Source organism: Salvelinus fontinalis, unplaced genomic scaffold (assembly GCF_029448725.1).
Source record: "Salvelinus fontinalis isolate EN_2023a unplaced genomic scaffold, ASM2944872v1 scaffold_1451, whole genome shotgun sequence".
NCBI lineage: Eukaryota > Metazoa > Chordata > Actinopteri > Salmoniformes > Salmonidae > Salvelinus > Salvelinus fontinalis.
Window position 1 is genome coordinate 1 of NW_026601660.1, and position 23,440 is coordinate 23,440.

General features: G+C 41.5%; 1 protein-coding gene and 1 long non-coding RNA gene across 2 annotated transcripts; both read left to right on the top strand.

The window, feature by feature from the left end:
* The first annotated feature begins 662 nt into the window (after positions 1-662).
* LOC129849402 (uncharacterized) lies at positions 663-14,140 on the top strand. The gene is made up of 4 exons (XM_055916276.1): positions 663-804; positions 10,177-10,566; positions 13,716-14,001; positions 14,134-14,140. Exons 1-4 carry the CDS (start codon positions 753-755, stop codon positions 14,138-14,140), a joined length of 735 nt encoding a protein of 244 aa, XP_055772251.1. The 5' UTR covers positions 663-752.
* On the top strand, positions 14,138-16,820 carry LOC129849403 (uncharacterized). The gene is made up of 3 exons (XR_008758651.1): positions 14,138-14,253; positions 14,391-14,461; positions 15,341-16,820. It is a non-coding gene; the product is annotated as an uncharacterized LOC129849403 (long non-coding RNA).
* The last annotated feature ends 6,620 nt before the right edge of the window (positions 16,821-23,440 follow it).

Sequence of the window (23,440 nt, forward strand, 5' to 3'; positions counted from 1 at the left end):
CGATCATTATTGTGTCACCTGGTCAAATTGTTCACAAAGCAGGATGGTGAATCCTTCAAAAACATACAATATCCTTTAAATAAATGCACATCCCTACACCCGCAATAATATCTTCTAAATATGTGCATGTGATTTTATTTTTTATTTGATGTAATAAAAAAAGAAAAAGGTTAAATTAAGAATGATTAGAGTGTGATCCTGGCTGTTTTCTCTCTCTCCTCCCCTCTCTCTCCCCTCTCTCGCTCTCCCCCTCTCTCTCTCCCCCTTCTCTCGCTCTCCCCCTTCTCTCGCTCTCCCCCTTCTCTCTCTCTCTGTTCTCTGCCTCAAAATGGAATGCTCATCCACCATCACTCAACATTCAAAAATTATCTGGGCTAGAAAGAATGCACACAGGATAAGTTCATCTATAACAGTCTTTTGAGAGACAAATTAACAGGTGTTACCTTTGATGCGGTTTCATCATATTGAAAAAACAATGCAAAGACTCCTGGGTACACCACCAAGGCTGCTGCTCAGATAACAGGATAATATCTCCCTCGTGCCCCTCCTCTTTTCTGTGTTGTGTGTGAAAAGCAAATACAGCTGTAGATGGAGTGGTAGTTGTTTCAAACTCCGCCCACCCGGCCCCTGGGACAGCTTCAACTAACAAACTCAATGTCTGGGCGCTCTTGTCGAGTATCTCATACTATGTCATGTTATTTGTAGATGATTTAGTGGAACCAGTTGGATGATTGTATGGACTGTAGGCTACAATGCTGTTTTCTCAAAGAAAAAAACTGAAGGTGACGCTACTGCATCTCTTCGGTATGTGTCCCTTGATTTATGTGACTGTGGTTGTCGAAACTGGAGACTAGAGACAGCTGTGTTTAAACTCATTTGTGACACCTTTAGACATTTTTCCATGTTATACAGAAACGTCATATATATATACAGTGTATATATATAGATAAGCTGTACATGTAGGCTTATTAGTGTTATTAGTTATGTTCCAAAATTGAATTACTATATCTGCACACTAGGCTACCTGTTGCTTTATACAATTTTATGGGACTTCTACTGTTGTTCCAGATGTAGCGTACACCCTCAAGTTACACAACTGATATAAAAAGGAGGAATTTACCCATTTGATAAGGTTGTAGGGAGATTTTATGTGCAAAAGCAATTAGACAAGTATAGCCGCAGAAAGCAGTATGATGGTGGGGGCTGGGCGCTGTTTTTTGTTAGGTTTTTTCCTCCTTTTTCATCTTTCACCCCTATTTCGCGTGGCTATGATCACAGGCGTTGATCTCTACACCTAACAACAGTTGTGTGAAAAAAAATTGTGCAGACAAACTCTCTGTTGTATCTCATAGAGAAAGCGAAGTTGATCAACGTGAGAAACTCAAGGTGACTATCTATTTCTCTGAGACTAGTGATCTGACTGCAACCAATGTGCCTCTTATTTGAATGTTGGGCTTGAACGTGAGCTCACACACGTCATTCCCCTCTGTGTTCAGGATGGAGAAGAGAGAGCATTTCCTCTTGGTAACAAGATTTTATCAACTCACTGCATTAGATGTTTGTCCAACTTGCCTAAAGCGCTGCTCTTTAACAACCTACCTTTTCTGAAACTGTAACATGAACAACTGTGTTTATGATTTGTATGACAAGAACTAGAGTTGGTCATGGTGTTGTATCATTGAATGACAATGAGCCCAGGTCCATCAACAAAATGAAGAACCCCGTTTCTCAAATTTTCAGCGCCTGTTTCCTGGAAAACAGATTAAGCCCTGGACTAAAAAGTATGCACAACGTAGAATCTCCATTAAAATAGTATTTTAGTTCAGGACTAGGCCTAATATGTGTCTGGGAAACAAGCCCTCAAAGTATTTAGGATGCAGTGTGAGAAGGAAACAATGTGGGTTTTCAGGTTTTGGTTTTGTCTGTCAGATCTATCTTCAGTTCCTTGACTGAGGTGCTTGTGAACTATTAAGGGACTGTAAGTTATTTATAATGAGGGATACCTGGAGAACATCGGACCTCTCTGAAATGAAAATGGATGACCCTTCAGTAACATATATTTTTACACTCCCTGACCGCTTGAAAAAAGACAATTGACCCTCCTCTGTACCCAAAATGAAACAAAGTGGATAGCAGAGAACATGCTTACCGTTTACCCTCAATCCATGGACAGACCAGAGCCTTTAGATATGTCGTTTTAGAAACTGTTCTTCATTTTGTAAGCATTATCCTACATGCCAAAGTTGTCAGACGGTCGTGGATTCACATTCCACCGCGGACAACAGTAGGGGGGAAAAGATCTCCATTATAATAAAAGCACTGCATGAATCTATCATCTTATTTGAATTCTGAGAAGAAATTGCCTTTTATAAACACATTTTATGCAATTCTACTTCATTTTACATGACTGGAGACAAGCAGAATCTTTCAATATCACACCAGAGCAAGACAATGAATGAGCGCCTGCTGCAGCACCAGAGAGGTTGTGATTTCAATACAGGCTGTTAAAAAGAGGATTAGGAACAGTGCTAACAGTGTAAAAAGGAACCAGTTACATCTGAAGTATCTAATCGTCGAATTTGAGGAAAATAAATGTGTTTTAACACAGATCAGATCCTACCTATCATCAGGTAGGCCTACAGTGTATGCACTTGTATTACACTCTGGAAACTATCTAATAACTTATTTTATTCCATGATATTGTTGTTACAAAATAGATTTGTGTTGACTTTGGTCATGGGAATATAAGAGCATCTGCTATGCTAAATTAACAAACCGCATGCATAGCTCACCACGTGATACTCAAACCAAAGACTGGCCAAACTCGTGTTTCTTAAAGTTAATTCAAAGGCACGGTAGAGAAAAATAAAGCATTTTTTTGTGTCATTATTGTTTAATTCTAAGTAATTGTTATTGGAAATGTATATTTATACAGCCTAAATGCAAAATGCATAGGCATGTTGCTAAGGATCGATTTTCTCCTGCAATGGAATACCCAAATCTAACTGCCCATAGCTCAGGACCTGAAGCAAGGATATGCATATTCTTGTTACCATTTCTTGTTACCAAATAAACACTTTGAAGTTTGTGGAAATGTGAAAGTAATGTAGGAGAATGTAACACATTAGATCTGGTAAAATATAATACAATCAAAAAACCATGCAAGGTCATACATTGAGATATGACTCTATGTGTAATTTAGATGTTGTCTTCAACATGCCAGCAGTGTGTGTGCAAAGTTTCAGACTGATCCAGTGAAGAATTACATCACTAAATGTGGCATCAAGTTTGCTAGGAGTTGCCGTGATAAAAGTTTGCCGTGATAGCTACTGTAAATTGGACACTGCAGTTAGGTTGAAAACTGTTAAGGCTAGGGGGTGCTGTTGTCACTATTTATGGTAATCGTGTAATTTTTGAAACGGCTTCCTACAAAATTCTTGATCGTACAATATGCATATTATTATTATTATTGGATAGAAAACAGTCTATAGTTTCTATAGGCGTTGAAATTTTGTCTCTAAGTGGAACAGAACTCATTCTACAGCAATTTCCCTGACATGGAGTCAGATTTCAGAAATTTTGGCCCCTGTTCTGGAGTCAGTTTTAAGGCCACTGTTATTCCTATGAGTATACGGACACTGCTTACGTCTTCCCCTGGATGCCTTTACGTGATGCCGATTTGAATGGTGTCGATTGCGCAATCACAGGCACTATAAATGAAAAAACCCTGTATGTAGGAACTCTTTTCTTGGTGCGTCATGCGCGCGGAGGATACCGACCCACTGTTTTTCCAAGCATTAGTGGAGCCAGTTATATTTCTCCGGTCATATTTCAACTCGTTATAGGAGTTAAAAACATCATAAGGTAGTTAATTTAAAGCGTTTTATAGCAATTTATATCCGTTTAGTGCGATTTTGGGACATTTATTTCTGAGACACTGTGAATCTCTGGGCACGCTTCCAGTTCATGCCGAACGCAGTTGGCATTTCCACATGGCAAGAGGACAGCTTTCCACCAAAAGACGATTAGACCCAAGAAACGATGCTTTGCCCAAGATTCTGATGGAAGAACAGCTCAAAGTAGGAACAATTTATTATGATAAATCGTGTTTCTGTCGAAAAAAATTTGTGGCTTAGGACGCCATTTTTTTTGACTTAGCTTCGCTTGGCGCAAATTGTATTGAAAAGTAAGGATAATTTAAAAAATGTAATTCCGCGATTGTATTAAGAATTAAATTGTCTATCAATCGCTGTCCACCCTATATTTTTTTGTCACGTTTATGAGTATTTATGTATACGACTAGATCACTGTCTGCGCACGAACATTTTCTGACCAGCTGGGCTACTTTTCACATTGTCTAACCATGATTTTGGTGGCTAAATATGCACATTTTCGAACAAACTGTATATGTATGTTGTAATGTGATGTTACAGGAGTGTCATCTGAAGAATTCTGAGAAGGTTAGTGAAAAAATTTATATATTTTGGCGATGTTTACGTTATTGCTCTCTTTGGCTAGAATCAATGCTGGGGTAATGTTTGCACATGTGCTATGCTAATATAACGATGTATTGTGTTTTCGCTGTAAGACACTTAGAAAATCTGAAATATTGTCTGTATTCACAGGATCTGTGTCTTTCGATTAGTGTATGCTGTGTATTTTTACGAAATGTTTGATGATTAGTAGTTAGGTAAACACGTTGCTCATTGTAATTATTCTAGTCCATTTGTGACGGTGGGTGCAATTGTAAACTATGCCATCTACCTGAAATATGCACATTTTTCTAACAAAACCTATCCTATACCATAAATATGTTATCAGACAAGTTTTTTTCTTGGTTAGGGGCTATAAATATCTTAGTTTAGCCGAATTGGTGATAGCTACTGTTGTTGGTGGACAAAGTAAAGATGGTGGATTATGCTAATGTGTTTTTAGCTAATAGATTTACATCTTTACATATTGTGTCTTCCCTGTAAAACATTTTAAAAATCGGACATGTTGGCTGGATTCACAAGATCTGTGTCTTTCATTAGCTGTATTGGACTTTAATGTGTGAAAGTTAAATATTTAAAAAAAATATTTTTTTTGAATTTCGCGGCTCTGCCTTTTCAGTAGGGGTGGGGGGGGTGTGCCGCTAGCGGCACCCCAGTCCAGACAGGTTAACTTCTTACGGCTGAGATCCCGTTAATGTGATTGATATGAAAACAGCCAGTGAAAGTGCAGGGCGCCAGATTCAAAACAACAGAAATCTCATAATTAAAATTCCTCAGACATGCAAGTATTTTACACCATTTTAACTTCTCTGGGGCAGGTGGGACGCAATCGTCCCACTGGCCAATAGCCAGGGAAAATACAGCGCGCCATATTCAAATAAAATGATATAAAAATCAAACTTTCATTAAATCACACATGTAAGATACCAAATTAAAGCTACACTCGTTGTGAATCCATACATAAACCATCATGTCCTTTGCCAAAGTGGGCCACCAGTACTTCCAACTCAGACAGCGCACCGTCCGACCAATGCATGGATGACCATAGGAAGATGACGTGTGGGCCCATTAGATCAGCCGGTCATGAACAGCAGACGGAACGTACAGGTGCCCAGCGGGACACTGGAGAGGAGTGGGCTCTGCACGTAACGTCTGCTCAATGTCCGCGTCCAGCTCCCACACTACCGGTGACACCAGGCAGGAGGCCGGGAGTATGGGGGTGGGATCCATGGGATGCTCCACTGTGTCATGCAGCCGGGACAGTGCGTCTGCCTTCACGTTCTGGGAACCTGGTCTGTACGAAAGGGTGAAAACAAAACGGGTGAAAAACATGGCCCACCTGGCCTGGCGAGGGTTCAGTATCCTCGCTGCCCTAATGTACTCTAGATTGCGGTGATCAGTCCAGTTGAGAAAAGGGTGTTTAGGCCCCTCAAGCCAATGTCTCCACGCCTTCAAAGCCTTGACGACAGCCAACAGCTCCCGGTCCCCCACGTCATAGTATCACTCCGCCGGGCTGAGCTTCTTCAAGAAGAAGGCACAGGGGCGGAGCTTCGGTGGCGTACTCGAGCGCTAAGAGAGCACGGTTCCAATCCCAGCCTCGGACGCGTCCACCTCGACTATGAACGCCAAAGAGGGATCCGGATGGACCAGCACGGGAGCCGAGGTAAATAGAGCCCTCGGGTAACCAAAAGCCCTGTCCGCCTCAGCCGACCACTGCAAACGTACCGGTCCCCCCTTCATCGGTGAGGTAATGGGAGCCGCTACCTGACCAAAACCCCGGATAAACCTCCGGTAGTAATTGGCAAACCCTAGAAATCGCTACACCTCCTTTACCGTGGTGGAAGTCGGCCAAATACGCAAGGCTGAAATGCGGTCACTCTCCATCTCCAACCCCGAGGTGGAAATGCGGCACCCTAGGAAGGAGACGGACTGTTGGAAGAACAGGCATTTCTCAGCCTTGACGTACAGGTCATGCTCCAACAGTCGACCAAGCACCCTGCGCACCAGGGACACATGCTCGACGCGTGTAGCGGAGTATATCAGAATGTCATCAATATACACCACTACACCCTGCCCGTGCAGGACCCTGAAAATCTCATCTACAAAGGCTTGGAAGACTGTTGGAGCATTCATCAACCCGTACGTTATGACGAGGTTCTCATAGTGCCCTGAGTTGGTACTGAACGCCGTCTTCCACTCGTCTCCCTCCCGAATACGCCCCAGGTGTTAAGCGCTCCTGAGATCTAATTTGGTGAAGAAGCACGCCCCAGTGCATTGACTCAATCGCAGTGGAGATAAGAGGTAGCGGATAACTGTACCTCACAGTGATCTGTTTAGGCCTCGGTAGTCATTTCACGGGCGCAGACCTCCCTCCTTCTTCTTCACAAAAAATAAACTTGAGGAGGCGGTTGAAGTGGAGGACCAAATGTACCCCTGACGTAGGGATTCGGTGACATCAGTGGGGAGAACAAGTATTTGATACACTTCCGATTTTGCAGGTTTTCCTACTTACAAAGCATGTAGAGGTCTGTAATTTTTATCATAGGTACACTTTATTGTGAGAGACAGAATCTAAAACAAAAATCCAGAAAATCACATTGTATGATTTTTAAGTAATTAATTTGCATTTTATTGCATGACATAAGTATTTGATCACCTACCAACCAGTAAGAATTCCGGCTCTCACAGACCTGTTAGTTTTTCTTTAAGAAGCCCTCCTGTTCTCCACTCATTACCTATATTAGCTGCACCTGTTTGAACTCGTTACCTGTATAAAAGACACCTGTCCACACGCTCAATCAAACAGACTCCAACCTCTCCACAATGGCCAAGACCAGAGAGCTGTGTAAGGACATCAGGGATAAAATTGTAGACCTGCACAAGGCTGGGATGGGCTACAGGACAATAGGCAAGCAGCTTGGTGAGAAGGCAACAACTGTTGGCGCAATTATTGGAAAATGGAAGAAGTTCAAGATGATGGTCAATCACCCTCGGTCTGGGGCTCCATGCAAGATATCACCTCGTGGGGCATCAATGATCATGAGGAAGGTGAGGGATCAGCCCAGAACTACACGGCAGGACCTGGTCAATGACCTGAAGAGAGCTGGGACCACAGTCTCAAAGAACCATTAGTAACACACTACTCCGTCATGCATTAAAATCCTGCAGCGCACGCAAGGTCCCCCTGCTCAAGCCAGCGCATGTCCAGGCCCATCAGAAGTTTGCCAATGACCATCTGGATGATCCAGAGGAGGAATGTGGTCTGATGAGACAAAAATATAACTTTTTGGTCTAAACTCCACTCGCTGTGTTTGGAGGAAGAAGAAGGATGAGTACAACCCCAAGAACCCATCCCAAACGTGAAGCATGGAGGTGGAAACATCATTCTTTTGGGCTGCTTTTCTGCAAAGGGGACAGGACGACTGCACCGTATTGAGGGGAGGATGGATGGGGCCATGTATCGCGAGATCTTGGCCAACAACCTCCTTCCCTCAGTAAGAGCATTGAAGATGGGTCGTGGCTGGGTCTTCCAGCATGACAACGACCCGAAACACACAGCCAGGGCAACTAAGGAGTGGCTCCGTAAGAAGCATCTCAAGGTCCTGGAGTGGTCTAGCCAGTCTCCAGACCTGAACCCAATAGAAAATCTTTGGAGGGAGCTGAAGTTCCGTATTGCCCAGCGACAGCCCCGAAACCTGAAGGATCTGGAGAAGGTCTGTATGGAGGAGTGGGCCAAAATCCCTGCTGCAGTGTGTGCAAACCTGGTCAAGAACTACAGGAAACATATGATCTCTGTAATTGCAAACAAAGGTTTCTGTACCAAATATTAAGTTCTGCTTTTCTGATGTATCAAATACTTATGTCATGCAATAAAATGCAAAGGAATTACTTAAAATCATGCAATGTGATTTTCTGGATTTTTGTTTTAGATTCCGTCTCTCACAGTTGAAGTGTAACTATGATAAAAATTACAGACCTCTACATGCTTTGTAAGTAGGAAAACCTGCAAAATCTGCAGTGTATCAAATACTTGTTCTCCCCACTGTATGTTTCCAACTGTGTTCCATATGTTTCCACCTGTGACAGGGGATACACGTGACTCCTGGGAAGTGCGACGTCTACCAGGAGATTTATCACACAATCCCCCCGTCGATAGGGTGGTAATTGAGTCGCCTTCTTTTTAGAGAAGGCAAGAGCCAAATCGGCATATTCGGGGGGAATGCTCAAGGTGGAGACCTGATCTGGAATTTCCACCATAGTAGCACCGAAGGAAACCCCTAAACACCTCCCTGAGCACTCTCGCGACCACCCCGTGAGAGCCCTTTGTTGCCATGAAATGGGGGGGTGATGACGAGCTAACCAGGGAAGGCCTAGTACCACGGGAAACGCAGGAGAGTCAATGAGGAAGAGACTGATTCTCTCCTCGTGACCCCCCTGCGTCACCATGCCCAGGGGAATGGTAACCTCTCTAATCAACCCAACCCAAGGCGACTCAAGCACAACACTATAATTCATTGCTTCCACACAAAATGCAAATGCTCAGCACATTTTTGCAAAACAGTAAACACAACTCACTACAAAAGACGCAAAACATTTGGTGACAGCCGATACAAATTACTCCCATGAATGTGAAATTCTTCTGCATGCGTGCACACTTTACACAATTGTTCACTGAGCAATCAGTCCTTATTCATGGATGAAAGAGGTCACTCACCTCTGAGTTGCTATTTGCAAGAATGGACCTCGTAAGAGGCCGAGGGCAAGAACAAAGGAGAGGTAGAGGGGTTCAGATGTGTGGAGGTGGAAAGTTTATGATTACCGTCCACATGACCAGATGTCCCTCCAAGAGACAATGACCGCCGGTTGTATGGCAATCACTACAGAGGACTGCCAAGCGTGGATGTGCCATGCAAGGAGATGTTTTCCTCGCTGCATTGCAAGGGAAAACATTCAGTGTGATGTTGATGAAAACATGCGGCCTGACTGACAAGAATGAATAGACTGAATGTAGTGTATACTGTATTGGTGTGGCCTTTTTTACATTTCTTTGTTTTTGCAGTGATTTGTTAGCTTGGTGTATTTTATTTGTATTCTCTGTATATACTGTACAGCATCACTGAATATTGTAAAGGACAACATGGAAAAAGGTGAAATAAAGCCTTTTGTTTCTGGATATTCATGTGCTTGAGTGACATTCTTTCTGCATTGGTCATCTTTGGTCAAATTAATTTAGGAAGAAAGAATACAGCCCAAGCTGTTGTATGTTTAGTTGTCTTTTTTGGTGCATACTATAATTATAGTATCAACAAATGGCACAGAAATATAAAAGATGGTTAACCATGTTAGGGTATATTGATAGTTGTAGTTGGTATTTATTGGGCCATTAGAAATAACTTTTAAAAAAACTTTTCATTAGATAACAAGTTGTATGTTTTGATGGAGGTAGTTGACTTTATGTCATGCGTTTAATGTTTTGAGACATACTGCATTTGAAATGTGTCATTTTGGCCGACGTGTTTCAGTTTGGGTCTACATGTTAATTGTTTAGAAAAAGTTAATTCAGTTTTGACACATTTTCTTAAGAAATCGAGAAACTGTAATTTGCTACATTGCTATGTATTTAGAGAAGAACTATGTTATTTAAATCAATGCGTTGATATTAAGTCTCTCTTTCTCTCCACAGTTCTCTGCTCAGCCCAGCATTCAGCCCAGCATTCAGCCCAGCATTCAGCCCAGCATTCAGCACAGCATTCAGCCCAGCATTCAGCCCAGCATTCAGCCCAACCTGAGACTTGGCAGGTGAAAGGCATCGTGGGAAAGTCTCTCTCTTTTCCAGAAAAGGTGTTGAAGTCTGGCAGTTTACTTTATGGACACCTTGGCAATATTGCACACGTGTACCCTGGTAAACAAAGTAATACCAACCTTGAGAAGAGATTTGAAAACCGCCTTCACTGGAACAATGTTACTGGAGTCTTCACTTTGACAGACCTACAAATAGATGATTCTGGGGTTTATACTGTGGAGAATGCAGATGAAGAGAAGAAGACACATATATTTCAGCTGACTGTGTACTGTAAGTGTGTGTGTGTGTGTGTGTGTGTGTGTGTGTGTGTGTGTGTGTGTGTGTGTGTGTGTGTGTGTGTGTGTGTGTGTGTGTGTCAGCAGTAGAAATCAGCAGTAGAAACAATACTAAAGTGGTCACTTTATTGGTTCGGGAAAAAGCTGAGTGATGGGGCTGGAGAAATGTAACCACTCAAATTCATAGACAGAGCTGTGCATGCAAGGACTGATCAACCATTAAATAACAATTATAGTTGTAACCATGTTTTTAGACTATAAAGTGTTTGTTTACAATTTCTTTGTTTACAAACACTGGAGTAAAACAAGCTGATGGGTTTTCTGACGGGGACTAAGCTCATGAGGCATTTACAGTTGAAGTCAGAAGTTTACATACACTTAGGTTGGTGTCATTAAAACTCGTGTTTCAACCACTCCACAAATTTCTTGTTAACAAACTATAGTTTTTGGCAAGTCGGTAAGGATATCTACTTTGTGCAAGATTATTTCACTGTATCACAATTCCAGTGAATCAGAAGTTTACATACACTAAGTTGACTGTGCATTTGAACAGCTTGGAACATTCCAGAAAATTATGTCATTGCTTTAGAAGCTTCTGATAGGCTAATTGACAACATTTGAGCCAATTGGAGGTGTACCTGTGGATGTATTTCAAAGCCTACCTTCAAACGCAGTGCCTCTTTGCTTTACATCATGGGAAAATCATAAATCATAATCAGCCAAGACTTCAGAAAAAAAAATGGAGATCTCCACAAGTCTGGTTCATCCTTGGGAGCAATTTCCAAATGCCTGAAGGTACCACATTCATCTCTACAAACAATAGTACGCAGGTATAAACACCATGGGTACGTTGATGCCAAAAGTGCAAATCAATCCCAGAACAACAGCAAAGGACCTTGTGACAATGCTAGAGGAAACAGGTACAAAAGTATCTACAGTGGGGCAAAAAAGTATTTAGTCAGCCACCAATTGTGCAAGTTCTCCCACTTAAAAAGATGAGAGAGGCCTGTAATTTGAAAATAAGTATTTGATCAATAACAAAAGTTTATATCAATACTTTGTTATATACCCTTTGTTGGCAATGACAGAGGTCAAACGTTTTCTGTAGGTCTTCACAAGGTTTTCACACACTGTTGCTGGTATTTTGGCCCATTCCTCCATGTAGATGTCCTCTAGAGCAGTGATGTTTTGGGGCTGTTGCTGGGCAACACGGACTTTCAACTACCTCCAAAGATTTTCAATGGGGTTGAGATCTGGAGACTGGCTAAGCCACTCCAGGACCTTGAAATGCTTCTTACGAAGCCACTCCTTCGTTGCCCGGGCGGTGTGTTTGGGATCATTGTCATGCTGAAAGACCCAGCCACATTTCATCTTCAATGCCCTTGCTGATGGAAGGAGGTTTTCACTCAAAATCTCACGATACATGGCCCCATTCATTCTGTCCTTTACACGGATCAGTCGTCCTGGTCCCTTTGCAGAAAAACAGCCCCAAAGCATGATGTTTCCACCCCCATGCTTCACAGTAGGTATGGTGTTCTTTGGATGCAACTCAGCATTCTTTGTCCTCCAAACACGACGAGTTGAGTTTTTACCAAAAAGTTATATTTTAGTTTCATCTGACCATATGACATTCTCCCAATCTTCTTCTGGATCATCCAAATGCTCTCTAGCAAACTTCAGACGGGACTGGACATGTACTGGCTTAAGCAGGGGGGACACGTCTGTCACTGCAGGATTTGAGTCCCTGGCGGCGTAGTGTGTTACTGATGGTAGGCTTTGTTACTTTGGTCCCAGCTCTCTGCAGGTCATTCACTAGGTCCCCCCGTGTGGTTCTGGGATTTTTGCTCACCGTTCTTGTGATCAGTTTGACCCCACGGGGTGAGATCTTGTGTGGAGCCCCAGATCAAGGGAGATTATCAGTGGTCTTGTATGTCTTCCATTTCCTAATAATTGCTCCCACAGTTGATTTCTTCAAACCAAGCTGCTTACCTATTGCAGATTCAGTCTTCCCAGCCTGGTGCAGGTCTACAATTTTGTTTCTAGTGTCCTTTGACAGCTCTTTGGTCTTGGCCATAGCAGAGTTTGGAGTGTGACTGTTTGAAGTTGTGGACAGGTGTCTTTGATACTGATAACAAGTTGAAACAGGTGCCATTAATACAGGTAACAAGTGGAGGACAAAGGAGCCTCTTAAAGAAGAAGTTACAGGTCTGTGAGAGCCAGAAATCTTGCTTGTTTGTAGGTGACCAAATACTTATTTTACACCATAATTTGCTAAAAAATTCATTAAAAATCCTTCAATGTGATTTTCTGGATTTCTTTTCCTCATTTTGTCTGTCATAGTTGAAGTGTACCTATGATGAAAATTACAGGCCTCTCTCATCTTTTTAAGTGGGAGAACTTGCACAATTGGTGGCTGACTAAATACTTTTTTGCCCCACTGTATATCCACAGTAAAACAAGTCCTGTATCGACATAACATGAAAGGCCGCTCAGCAAGGAAAAAGCCACTGCTCTAAAACCGCCAGAAAAAAAGCCAGAAAATGGTTTGCAACTGCTCATGGGGACAAAGATCATACTTTTTGGAGAAATGCCCTCTGATTTGATGAAACAAAAATAGAACTGTTTGGTCATACTGACCATTGTTATGTTTGGAGGAAAAAGGGGAAGCTTGCAAGCCAAAGAACACCATCCCAACCGCGAAGCACGGGGGTGGCAGCATCATGTTGTGGGGGTCTTCCAAATGGACAATGACCCCAAGCATACTTCCAAAGTTGTGGCAAAATGGCTTAAGGACAACAAAGTCAAGGTATTGGAGTGGCCATCACAAAGCCCTGACCTCAATCCTATAGAAAATGTGTGGGCAGAACTGAAAAAGCATGTGCGAGCAAGGAGGCCTACAAACCTAACTCACTGACATGTAATTTTTATTAGGATTAAATCTCAGGAATTGTGAAAGACTGAGTTTAAATGTATTTGGCTAAGCTTTATGTAATCTTCTGACTTCAACTGTTTAAGTTATATTCTTCAAGAATCAATGGCTGCAAATCATTAATGTATAAGTCCAAAAATGGATGTAGCAACTGCTCTTTTCCAAAGATAAGTACCATTTCACCAATTCCCATGTATTCATTATTTGTCTTCCAGTTCTGTCCAAACCTCAAGTGACAGTCCATCACAGCAGCTCCTGCAGTGTGGTGTGTTCTGTGGAGAACGGGAGAGATGTAACCTTGTCCTGGTACCGAGGAGAGGAGAAACTCAACCAGACCAGCAGCCCTGTCCTCAACATCACCCTCTCTCTACCTCTCAAGGTAGATGAACAGACCAGAGACTCTTACAGATGTGTTGCTGCCAACCCAGTCAGCAAGGAGACAGCTGTTGTTCCACATTCCTGTATAGAGAGTGATCCCTCCAAGGTGGCAGGTAAAAACATGTACAGTAGCAATGTTAAATTGCTGATATCCAGACAATACCAACTTGTATATGAAGCAATAAGTATGGTAGAGCTAATTTTTTGAATCCTAATGTTTAAATTAAAATATTGTTTGCTCTCTTTTTACTTTAGATGGTAATGAGAGAACTCGAGGTTCTCTTATTATTGCTATAATCTGCATTTTGGTTGCTTCAGGCCTTGTTGGACTTGCAATCTATCTTAAGAAGAGGAGAAACGGACACTCACATACAGGTATTAGTAACATGAGTAACATAGTAACATGAGTCCTTAGTGTTTGTAGAACCTGTCTTGGGGGTGAGCATTTGTACATATCTGTCGGTTACTCCCACCCACACTGTATATTTCATTTATTTTATTTGCCTTTATAGATTCAGCTGAAAGAAAGCAAGATGTCATCCAGTATACAGAGATAACTCACATTAAACCAGCAGAAAACCAGGTTAGTAATAATACTACAGGCTGATAAACATAGGAGATGTAATACAGCAGCTTTTGCAGCCCTCATGGCTACAACTGTAGGCTTTAGCTCTGTGCCAGTGAGTTAATGTGGTATTGAGTTGCACAGACCACTTGAGTTTGATAACCGGCCTGATGTCACTGCAACCAGTTTTGCCCATATGAAATGTTTGGGTTGCACAATGAGAAGCCACACTGCATATTGTACATACAGTACCAGTCAAACGTTTGGACACACCTACCCATTCAACCGGCCTCACAACTGCAGACCACATGTAACCATACCAGCCAGGACCACCACATCAGGCTTCTTCACCTGCAGGTCATCTGGGAGGGGTGGGAGGGTTGGGCCTGGCTCCCAAGTGGGTGGACCTATGCCCTCTCTGGCCTACCCATTGCTGTGCCCTTGCCCAGTCATGTGAAATCCATAGATCGGAGCCTATTGAATTAATTTCAATTATTGATGTCCTTTTATGAACTGTAATTCAGTAAAATCTTTGAAATTGTTGCATGTTGCATTCATATTATTGTTCAGTATAGTAATGCCTTTGATTTACCTGTTTCTTTAATAGTATTTGTCAAGTCAGTGGACTTTTAAGCTTGGCTTCTTGGTTCCTCCCACTAGATTTAGGAATGGTTCTAGATGTGTTGACTGTTGAGGTACATAATGCAGAACAATGAGAATAGACAAGAGAGCATCAGACCTGTCTTGTTTCCTTCCTCTGGTACAAAGTATCTAATAACGAAACACATAATTTTTCTTTAACTTTTTTGCTACACGTTTTCTTCCCCACGTCTCTGCCCCTCTTTCCTTGTCCCTCTCAATCCTTCCCTCCCTACCTCTTTCCCTCTCCCTGTCTAGGAGGAGCGAAGAGGTATACCAGAACTGGATCTGCTTAGAGACAACCCTAACCTCAACATTAGTTTATTATACACTCCAGTAACATCACATGGCTGCCAGCGAGGATGTTGACACAGCATGAAGGAGAGAGAGAACAGCAAGTTACTGAGAGGGTAACATGATAATTCACATCCAAGAGAAGGTGTTACCTCTTACAGTGGATGTTGAGACAAAATTATAGTAAATATTCATCTGGAAAACTTAATGGAGGCACAGTTGTTACTGGAGGAAATTCCCATTTAACGATTGTGCTGTTATCATTTCAAACTTCCTTTGTTGGTCATTCTCACAGTCTCTTGTTGATTTGGGGGCTTGATGAGATTCACTGATGCAGACAAATTCAATAACTATGCCTAGGGTTATTAGAAGGATGATCCCTCTTTTCAAGTGCCCATTGTCCAAATGTATAGGTTATTAAAACAAATGGAACCTCTTTTAATACAATTAATTAGTGTACTTACTATACTACTGCTGTGCCAAAGCTTCTTTTCAGTATTGTCTGTTCTGTTGTTTAAATGTAGGTGCCACCCCTGTATATTTTTTTATAACTGGTCATTATTTAGCTTGCCAGTGGATAGTAGCTGTGAACATAAAAAGTAGATGTTTGGTGAGATAAAGCCACCTACTCCTCAGCACAATGGCTATTAGTGTAATGGCTTTCGTTGGTGGAAGGACCAAAATGCAGCGTGGTACGTATCCATAATATCATTTAATCGAGAATGAATACAAAATACAAAAGAACAAGAGAATAAATGAAAATCGAACTGGTACCGATTGGTACTAACACATGAAACAATCACCCACAAAACACAATAGAAAACAGGCTACCTAAATATGGCTCCCAATCAGAGACAACGACTGACACCTGCCTCTGGTTGAGAACCATACTAGGCCAAACACATAGAAATATAACATACAGAACAAAACATAGAATGCCCACCCCAACTCACGCCCTGACCAAACTAAAATAAAGACATAAAAACGGAACTAAGGTCAGAACGTGACAATTAGGCTACGTTGGAAACCACCAAATTCTGTTGAAACATTTCTGAGTGGTAGATCTTGATTTGCCTTTTGACTCAGAAAGTGATCTTTGGTGACATTTTACTCTTATTGCTTTTCACAAAATGCAGACGTGATTAAGTGTAGTTCAGATCTTGCTTTGACAATAACTGTGTTCATGCAGTTTGAATGTACGTTTCAATGTTTTGTGTGGACCCCAGGAAGAGTTTTGTGCTCTGAGCCAGTGTACACCAATTTGTACTCTGAGTCAGTGTACTGTATATTGTAAGTGTAACTTAAATCATGTGTCAGTAAAATGTTCTCTAACCGTTCTATGCTTTTACATTTGGACTGTGGTCATGCATTATTGTGCCAATTTATGTTTTATATAAAAACATGTATTGTAAATTATTCCATGCCAAATATAATTTTAATCACATTTGGTCAGAAAACATGAGTGCCTCATTTATCATTCTGTGTATTTATGTGATGTGTTTTTCTACAATTTTCAGATTGTGCAATACATTTTAACTTCCTGATTCCTGATCTTTAGCATTATGGTCAGTGTGAAGAACTGTCTTTGGCTCCTCCTAAAACAGATGTTTCTGCAGCTCACACTGACAACCCCTCCTTCGGTGCACAGTTGTCAGGGTGTTGAACTTTTTCACCAGAAACCAGCATATATGTATAACTAATTAAGTGTATAAAAAAAATACTTTCCCACAATCTCTTTCACCTGCTGAGTTTCAGACTGAGCTGAATGCTGGGCTTCACAGAGTAGATAGCTTAGATATCTCAGTATCAACACACTTGTCACAAAGTAGAGTATATATTATATACGTAAGCTACACACTTTAGGGTCTGTTTTTTCCAGTTAAGACCCCAAAAACGGCAGTCTTGTTTTGCTCATGCTGCAACACTTGTCATGAAACTAACTACAACATTTTCACCCATCTCACTTGTCTGCCCATGATCTATTTAATAAAGCACATGACCTGTTCCTCACCCACTCGTCTTTCACTCTACCATCTGGCCTCTACATGACAGATAGACACTGACCACGTAATCACAGGAAACCACCAACATTTTCTGTTTAGAGTGGAGCAGTCTAACTAACCTTTAACATGCCTACTTTGGATAAAACTCATGAATGAAAAGCTGATCGGTATTACATTTGAATATATTGGTTGGGCACATCCTCTATAGATAGTTACATCATCATAGATGGAATTGTCCTCAAACTTCATTGAAATGGGTAACACAAACAAGTCTATACTGTTCCTGTATTAGTGTGAGAAAAAGTCATTGGAGAGAAGGAAAGTCATCTTTCAGAGGAAAATACCCTTTAATTAACTCAGATCAATTCTAACGAGAGATTAATCAGTTAACAATCACAGACACTGTAAATGTGGAGTTTATAATCATTGTTCCACATGTCTTGTGAATCAAAACAACCAATCAAGTGTTGGCATACTCTGTAGTTATGGACTCAATGGAAAGACGTTTGGTATTTTACTTAAATCTTTTCACCTTCAATAATTAGTATTGATTATAAAGACAGAAGGTTACTTAAGAAAAAAACATTGGAGGGAGGATGGTTGCGGAGGATGGGTAGGGTGTCTATCGCGACCGTCTAGCAATCCAAAGCTTGTGTGTTTAAGTTGCATCAGGGTAAATTGTAGCATTTTCTCTTACCCTTCCCCTAACCATTATTCTAACCTTATCCCAATTCATCTAAATCAAATCAAATCAAATCAAATGTTATTTGTCACATACACATGGTTAGCAGATGTTAATGTGAGTGTAGCGAAATGCTTGTGCTTCTAGTTCTGACAATGCAGTAATAACCAACGAGTAATCTAACCTAACAATTCCACAACAACTACCTTATACACACAAGTGTAAAGGGATAAAGAATATGTACATGAATATATATGAATAAGTGATGGTACAGAACAGCATAGGCAAGATGCAGTAGATGGTATCGAGTACAGTATATACATATGAGATGAGTAATGTAGGGTATGTAAACATAAAAGTGGCATGGTTTAAAGTGGCTAGTGATACATGTATTACATAAAGATGGCAAGATGCAGTAGATGATATAGAGTACAGTATATACATATACATTATATTAAGTGGCATTGTTTAAAGTGGCTAGTGATACATTTTTGATAAATTCCCATCAATTTCCATTATTAAAGTGAGCTGGAGTTGAGTCAGTATGTTGGCAGCAGCCACTCAATGTTAATGGTTTCTGTTTAACAGTCTGATGGCCTTGAGATAGAAGCTGTTTTTCAGTCTCTCGGTCCCTGCTTTGATGCACCTGTACTGACCTCGCCTTCTGGATGATAGCGGAGTGAACAGGCAGTGGCTCGGGTGGTTGTTGTCCTTGATGATCTTTATGGCCTTCATTTGACATCGGGTGGTGTAGGTATCCTGGAGGGCAGGTAGTTTGCCCCCAGTGATGCGTTGTGCAGACCTCACTACCCTCTGGAGAGCCTTCCGGTTGTGGGCGGAGCAGTTGCCGTACCAGGCGGTGATACAGCCCGACAGGATGCTTTCAATTGTGCATCTGTAGAAGTTTGTGAGGGTTTTTGGTGACAAGCCGAATTTCTTCAGCCTCCTGAGGTTGAAGAGGCGCTGCTGTGCCTTCTTCACAACGCTGTCTGTGTGGGTGGACATATTCAGTTTGTCCGTGATGTGTCCGCCGTAGGAACTTAAAACTTACTACCCTCTCCACTACTGTCCCGTCGATGTGGATAGGGGGGTGCTCCCTCTGCTGTTTCCTGAAGTCCACAATCATCTCCTTTGTTTTGTTGATGTTGAGTGTGAGGTTATTTTCCTGACACCACACTCCGAGGGCCCTCACCTCCTCCCTGTAGGCCGTCTCGTCGTTGTTGGTAATCAAGCCTACCACTGTAGTGTCGTCCGCAAACTTGATGATTGAGTTGGAGGCGTGCATGGCCACGCAGTCGTGGGTGAACAGGGAGTACAGGAGAGGGCTCAGAACGCACCCTTGTGGGGCCCCAGTGTTGAGGATCAGCGGGGTGGAGATGTTGTTACCTACCCTCACCACCTGGGGGCGGCCCGTCAGGAAGTCCAGTGCACAGGGCATGGTCGAGACCCAGGGTCTCGAGCTTGATGATGAGTTTGGAGGGTACTATGGTGTTAAATGCTGAGCTGATAATAGTCGATGAACAGCATTCTCATCTAACCTTTCACATAAATTATCCTTACCTTTGTCATTACTTTTCCTAACCGCTAACGTGAATTCTCCACATAATTCTCATTTGTTGTTACAACACAACAAGCAACCTGGTCTCAGAGAAAGACGTATAATACTATACAGTGCATTCTGAAAGTATTCAGATATTTTAACCTGTCTAGGATCAGCGTGGCGCTAGCGGCACACCCCCCCCCCCCACTGAAAAACCAGTGCCGCGAAATTCAAAAAAAATATATTTTTAAAATATTTAACTTTCACACATTAAAGTCCAATACAGCTAATGAAAGACACAGATCTTGTGAATCCAGTCAACATTTCCGATTTTTAAAATGTTTTACAGGGAAGACACAATATGTAAAGATGTACATCTATTACCTAAAAACACATTAGCATAATCCACCATCTTTTATTTGTCCACCAACACCAGTAGCCATCACCAATTCGGCTAAACTAAGATATTTATAGCCCCTAACCAACAAAAAAACTCATTAGATGACAGTCTGATAACATATTTATGGTATGGGATAGGTTTTGTTAGAAAAAAGTGCATATTTCAGGTAGATGGCATAGTTTACAATTGCACCCACCATCACAAATGGACTAGAATAATTACAATGAGCAACGTGTTTACCTAACTACTAATCATCAAACATTTCGTAAAAATACACAGCATACACGAATCGAAAGACACAGATCCTGTGAATACAGACAATATTTCAGATTTTCTAAGTGTCTTACAGCGAAAACACAATAAATCGTTATATTAGCTTAGCACATAGCAATTAGCAGCCCAGCATTGATTCTAGCCAAAGTGAGCGATAAAAGTCAACATCGCCAAAAGATATTAATTTTTTCACTAACCTTCTCAGAATTCTTCCGATGACACTCCTGTAACATCATATTACACATTCCATATAGAGTTTGATCGCAAATGTTTATATTTAGCCACCAAAATCATGGTTAGACAATGTGAAATGTAGACAAGCTGGTAAAGAAAATGTCCTTGCGCCACTTAGACAGTGATCTACTCTTATACATAAATACTCATAAACGTGACTAAAAAATATAGGGTGGACAGGGATTGATAGACAATTTAATTCTTAATACAATTGCGTTATTACATTTTTTAATTTATCCTTACTTTTCAATACAGTTTGCGCCAAGCGAAGCTACGTCAAAAAACATGGCGTCCTAAGCCACTAAAATGTTTCGACAGAAACACGATTTATCATAATAAAAATGTCCTACCTTGAGCTGTTCTTCCATCAGTATCTTGGGCAAAGGATCCTTTCTTGGGAGAAATCGTCTTTTGGTGGAAAGCTGTCCTCTTGCCATGTGGAAATGTCAACTGCGTTCGGGATGAACTGAAAAGCGTGCCCAACTTTTCACATCGTTGCAAAAATAAATGTCCCAAAATCGCACTAAACGGATATAAATTGCTATAAAACGCTTTAAATTTACTACCTTATGATGTTTTTAACTCCTATAACGAGTGAAAAGATGACCGGAGAAATATAACAGGCTAAACTAACGCTTGGAACAGGTGCGCGCCGGGGTCCTCTAGGCTCATGACGCAGCTCCCAAAGAATGACTAGCTTCAGGGTTTTTTGATTTGTAGGGCCTGTGAACGCGCAATCGACCCCGTTGGAATCGTCATCACGTAAAGGCATCCAGGGGAAGACGTAAGAAGTGTCCGTATAGTCATAGCAACGACAGTGCCCTTTTAAATGACTTCAGAAGAGTGGCCAACATTTCTCAAATCTGACTCCATGTCAGGGAAATTGCTGTAGAATGGGCTCTGTTCCACTTAGAGACAAAATTTCAACTCCTATAGAAACTATAGACTGTTTTCTATCCAATAATAATAATAATATGCATATTGTACGATCAAGGATTTTGTGGGAAGCCGTTTAAAAAATTAGCCACATTAGCATAAATAGTCTAAACAGCGCCCCCATCCCCAACAGGTTAAAATTGATTAAAATATATGTTTTCCTCATCAATCTACAAACAATAACCCATAATGACTAAGTGAAAACACATTTTTGGACATTTAAATTCCTTATTTAAATAAGTATTCAGACCTTTTGCTATGAGACTCAATATTGAGCTCAGGTGCTTCCTGTTTTCCATTGATCATCCTTCAGATGTTTCTACAACGTGATTGAAGTCCACCTGTGGTAAATTCAATTGATTGGACATGATTTGGAAAAGCACACACCTGTCTATAAAAGGTCTCACACTTGACAGTGCATGTCAGAACAGAAACCAAGCCATGAGGTCGAAATAATTATCTGCAGAGCTCAGAGACAGGATTATGTTGAGGCACAGATCAGGGAAAGGGTACCAAAACATTTCTGCAACATTGAAGGTCCCCAAGAACACAGGGCCCTCTCTCATTCTTTATTGGAAGAAGTTTGGAATCTCCAAGACTCTTCCTAGGGTTGGCTGATCAGCCAAACTGAGCAATTGGGGAAGAAGGGCCTTGGTCGGGGAGGTGACCAAGAACCTGAGGTCACTCCGACAGAGCTCCAGAATTCCTTTGTGGAGATGGGAGAAACTTCCGGAAGGGCAACCATCTATGCAGCACTACACCAATCAGGCCTTTATGGCAGAGTGGCCAGACAGAAGCCACTCCTCAGTAAAAGGCACATGAGAACCCACTTGGAGTTTTCCAAAAGTCACCTGAAGGACTCTCAGACCATCAGAAACAAGATCAAACTCTTTGGCCTGAATGCCAAGCATCCCATCTAGAGGAAACCTGGCACCAACCCTACCATGAAGCATGGTTGTGGCAGCATCATGATGTGGGGATGTTTTTCAGCGGAAGAGACTGAGAGACTAGTCAGGATTGAGGGAAAGATGAACGGAACAAAGTACAGAGGGATCCTTGATGAAAACCTGCTCCTGAGTGCTCCAGACCTCAGACTGGGGAAAAGATTCACCTTCCAACCGGACAACGAGCACACAGCCAAGACAACGAAGGAGTGTCTTTGGTACAAGTCTCTTAATGGCCTTGAGTGATCCAGCCAGAGCCCGGACTTGAACCCGATCGAACATCTCTGGAGAGATCTGAAAATAGCTGTGCAGTGACGCTCCCCATTCAGCTTGACAGAGCTTAAGAGGATCTGCAGAAGAAATGGGAGAAACTCCCCAAATACAGGTGTGCCAAGCTTGTAGCATCATAACCAAGATGACTCGGGGCTTTTATCACTGCCAAAGGTGCTTCAACAAAGTACTGAGTAAAGGGTCTGAATACTTGTGATATTTCATTTTTTTACATTTACAAAAATGTCTAAACTTATTTTTGCTTTGTCATTGTGGGGTATTGTTTGTAGATATTTTTTTTTGAATAAATTCTTAATAAGGCTGTAACATAACAAAATGTGGAAAAAGTCAAGGGGTCTGAATACTTTCCGAATGCACTGTACATCCTCCAAAATGTATGATAAGTTACATCATCCGATTCAGAGGAACTATGATAGCTTCCTCTATTTCGTGTGATAATGTACACACGCTATTCCATTCATAATGTACCCAAACAGAAAGTAATATATCATACTAAATGGTGGGGAACATAAAATCAGCAAAAAAAAGAAACGTCCTCTCACTGTCAACTGCGTCAACTGTCAACTGCTGTAAATAGTTGTATGTACATAACAAGATTCAACAACTGAGACATAAACTGAACAAGTCCCACAGACATGTGACTAACAGAAATGGGATAACGTGTCCCTGATCAAAGGGAGGGTCAAAATCAAAAGTAACAGTCAGTATCTGGTATGGCCACCAGCTGCATTAAGTACTGCAGTGCATCTCCTCTTCATGGA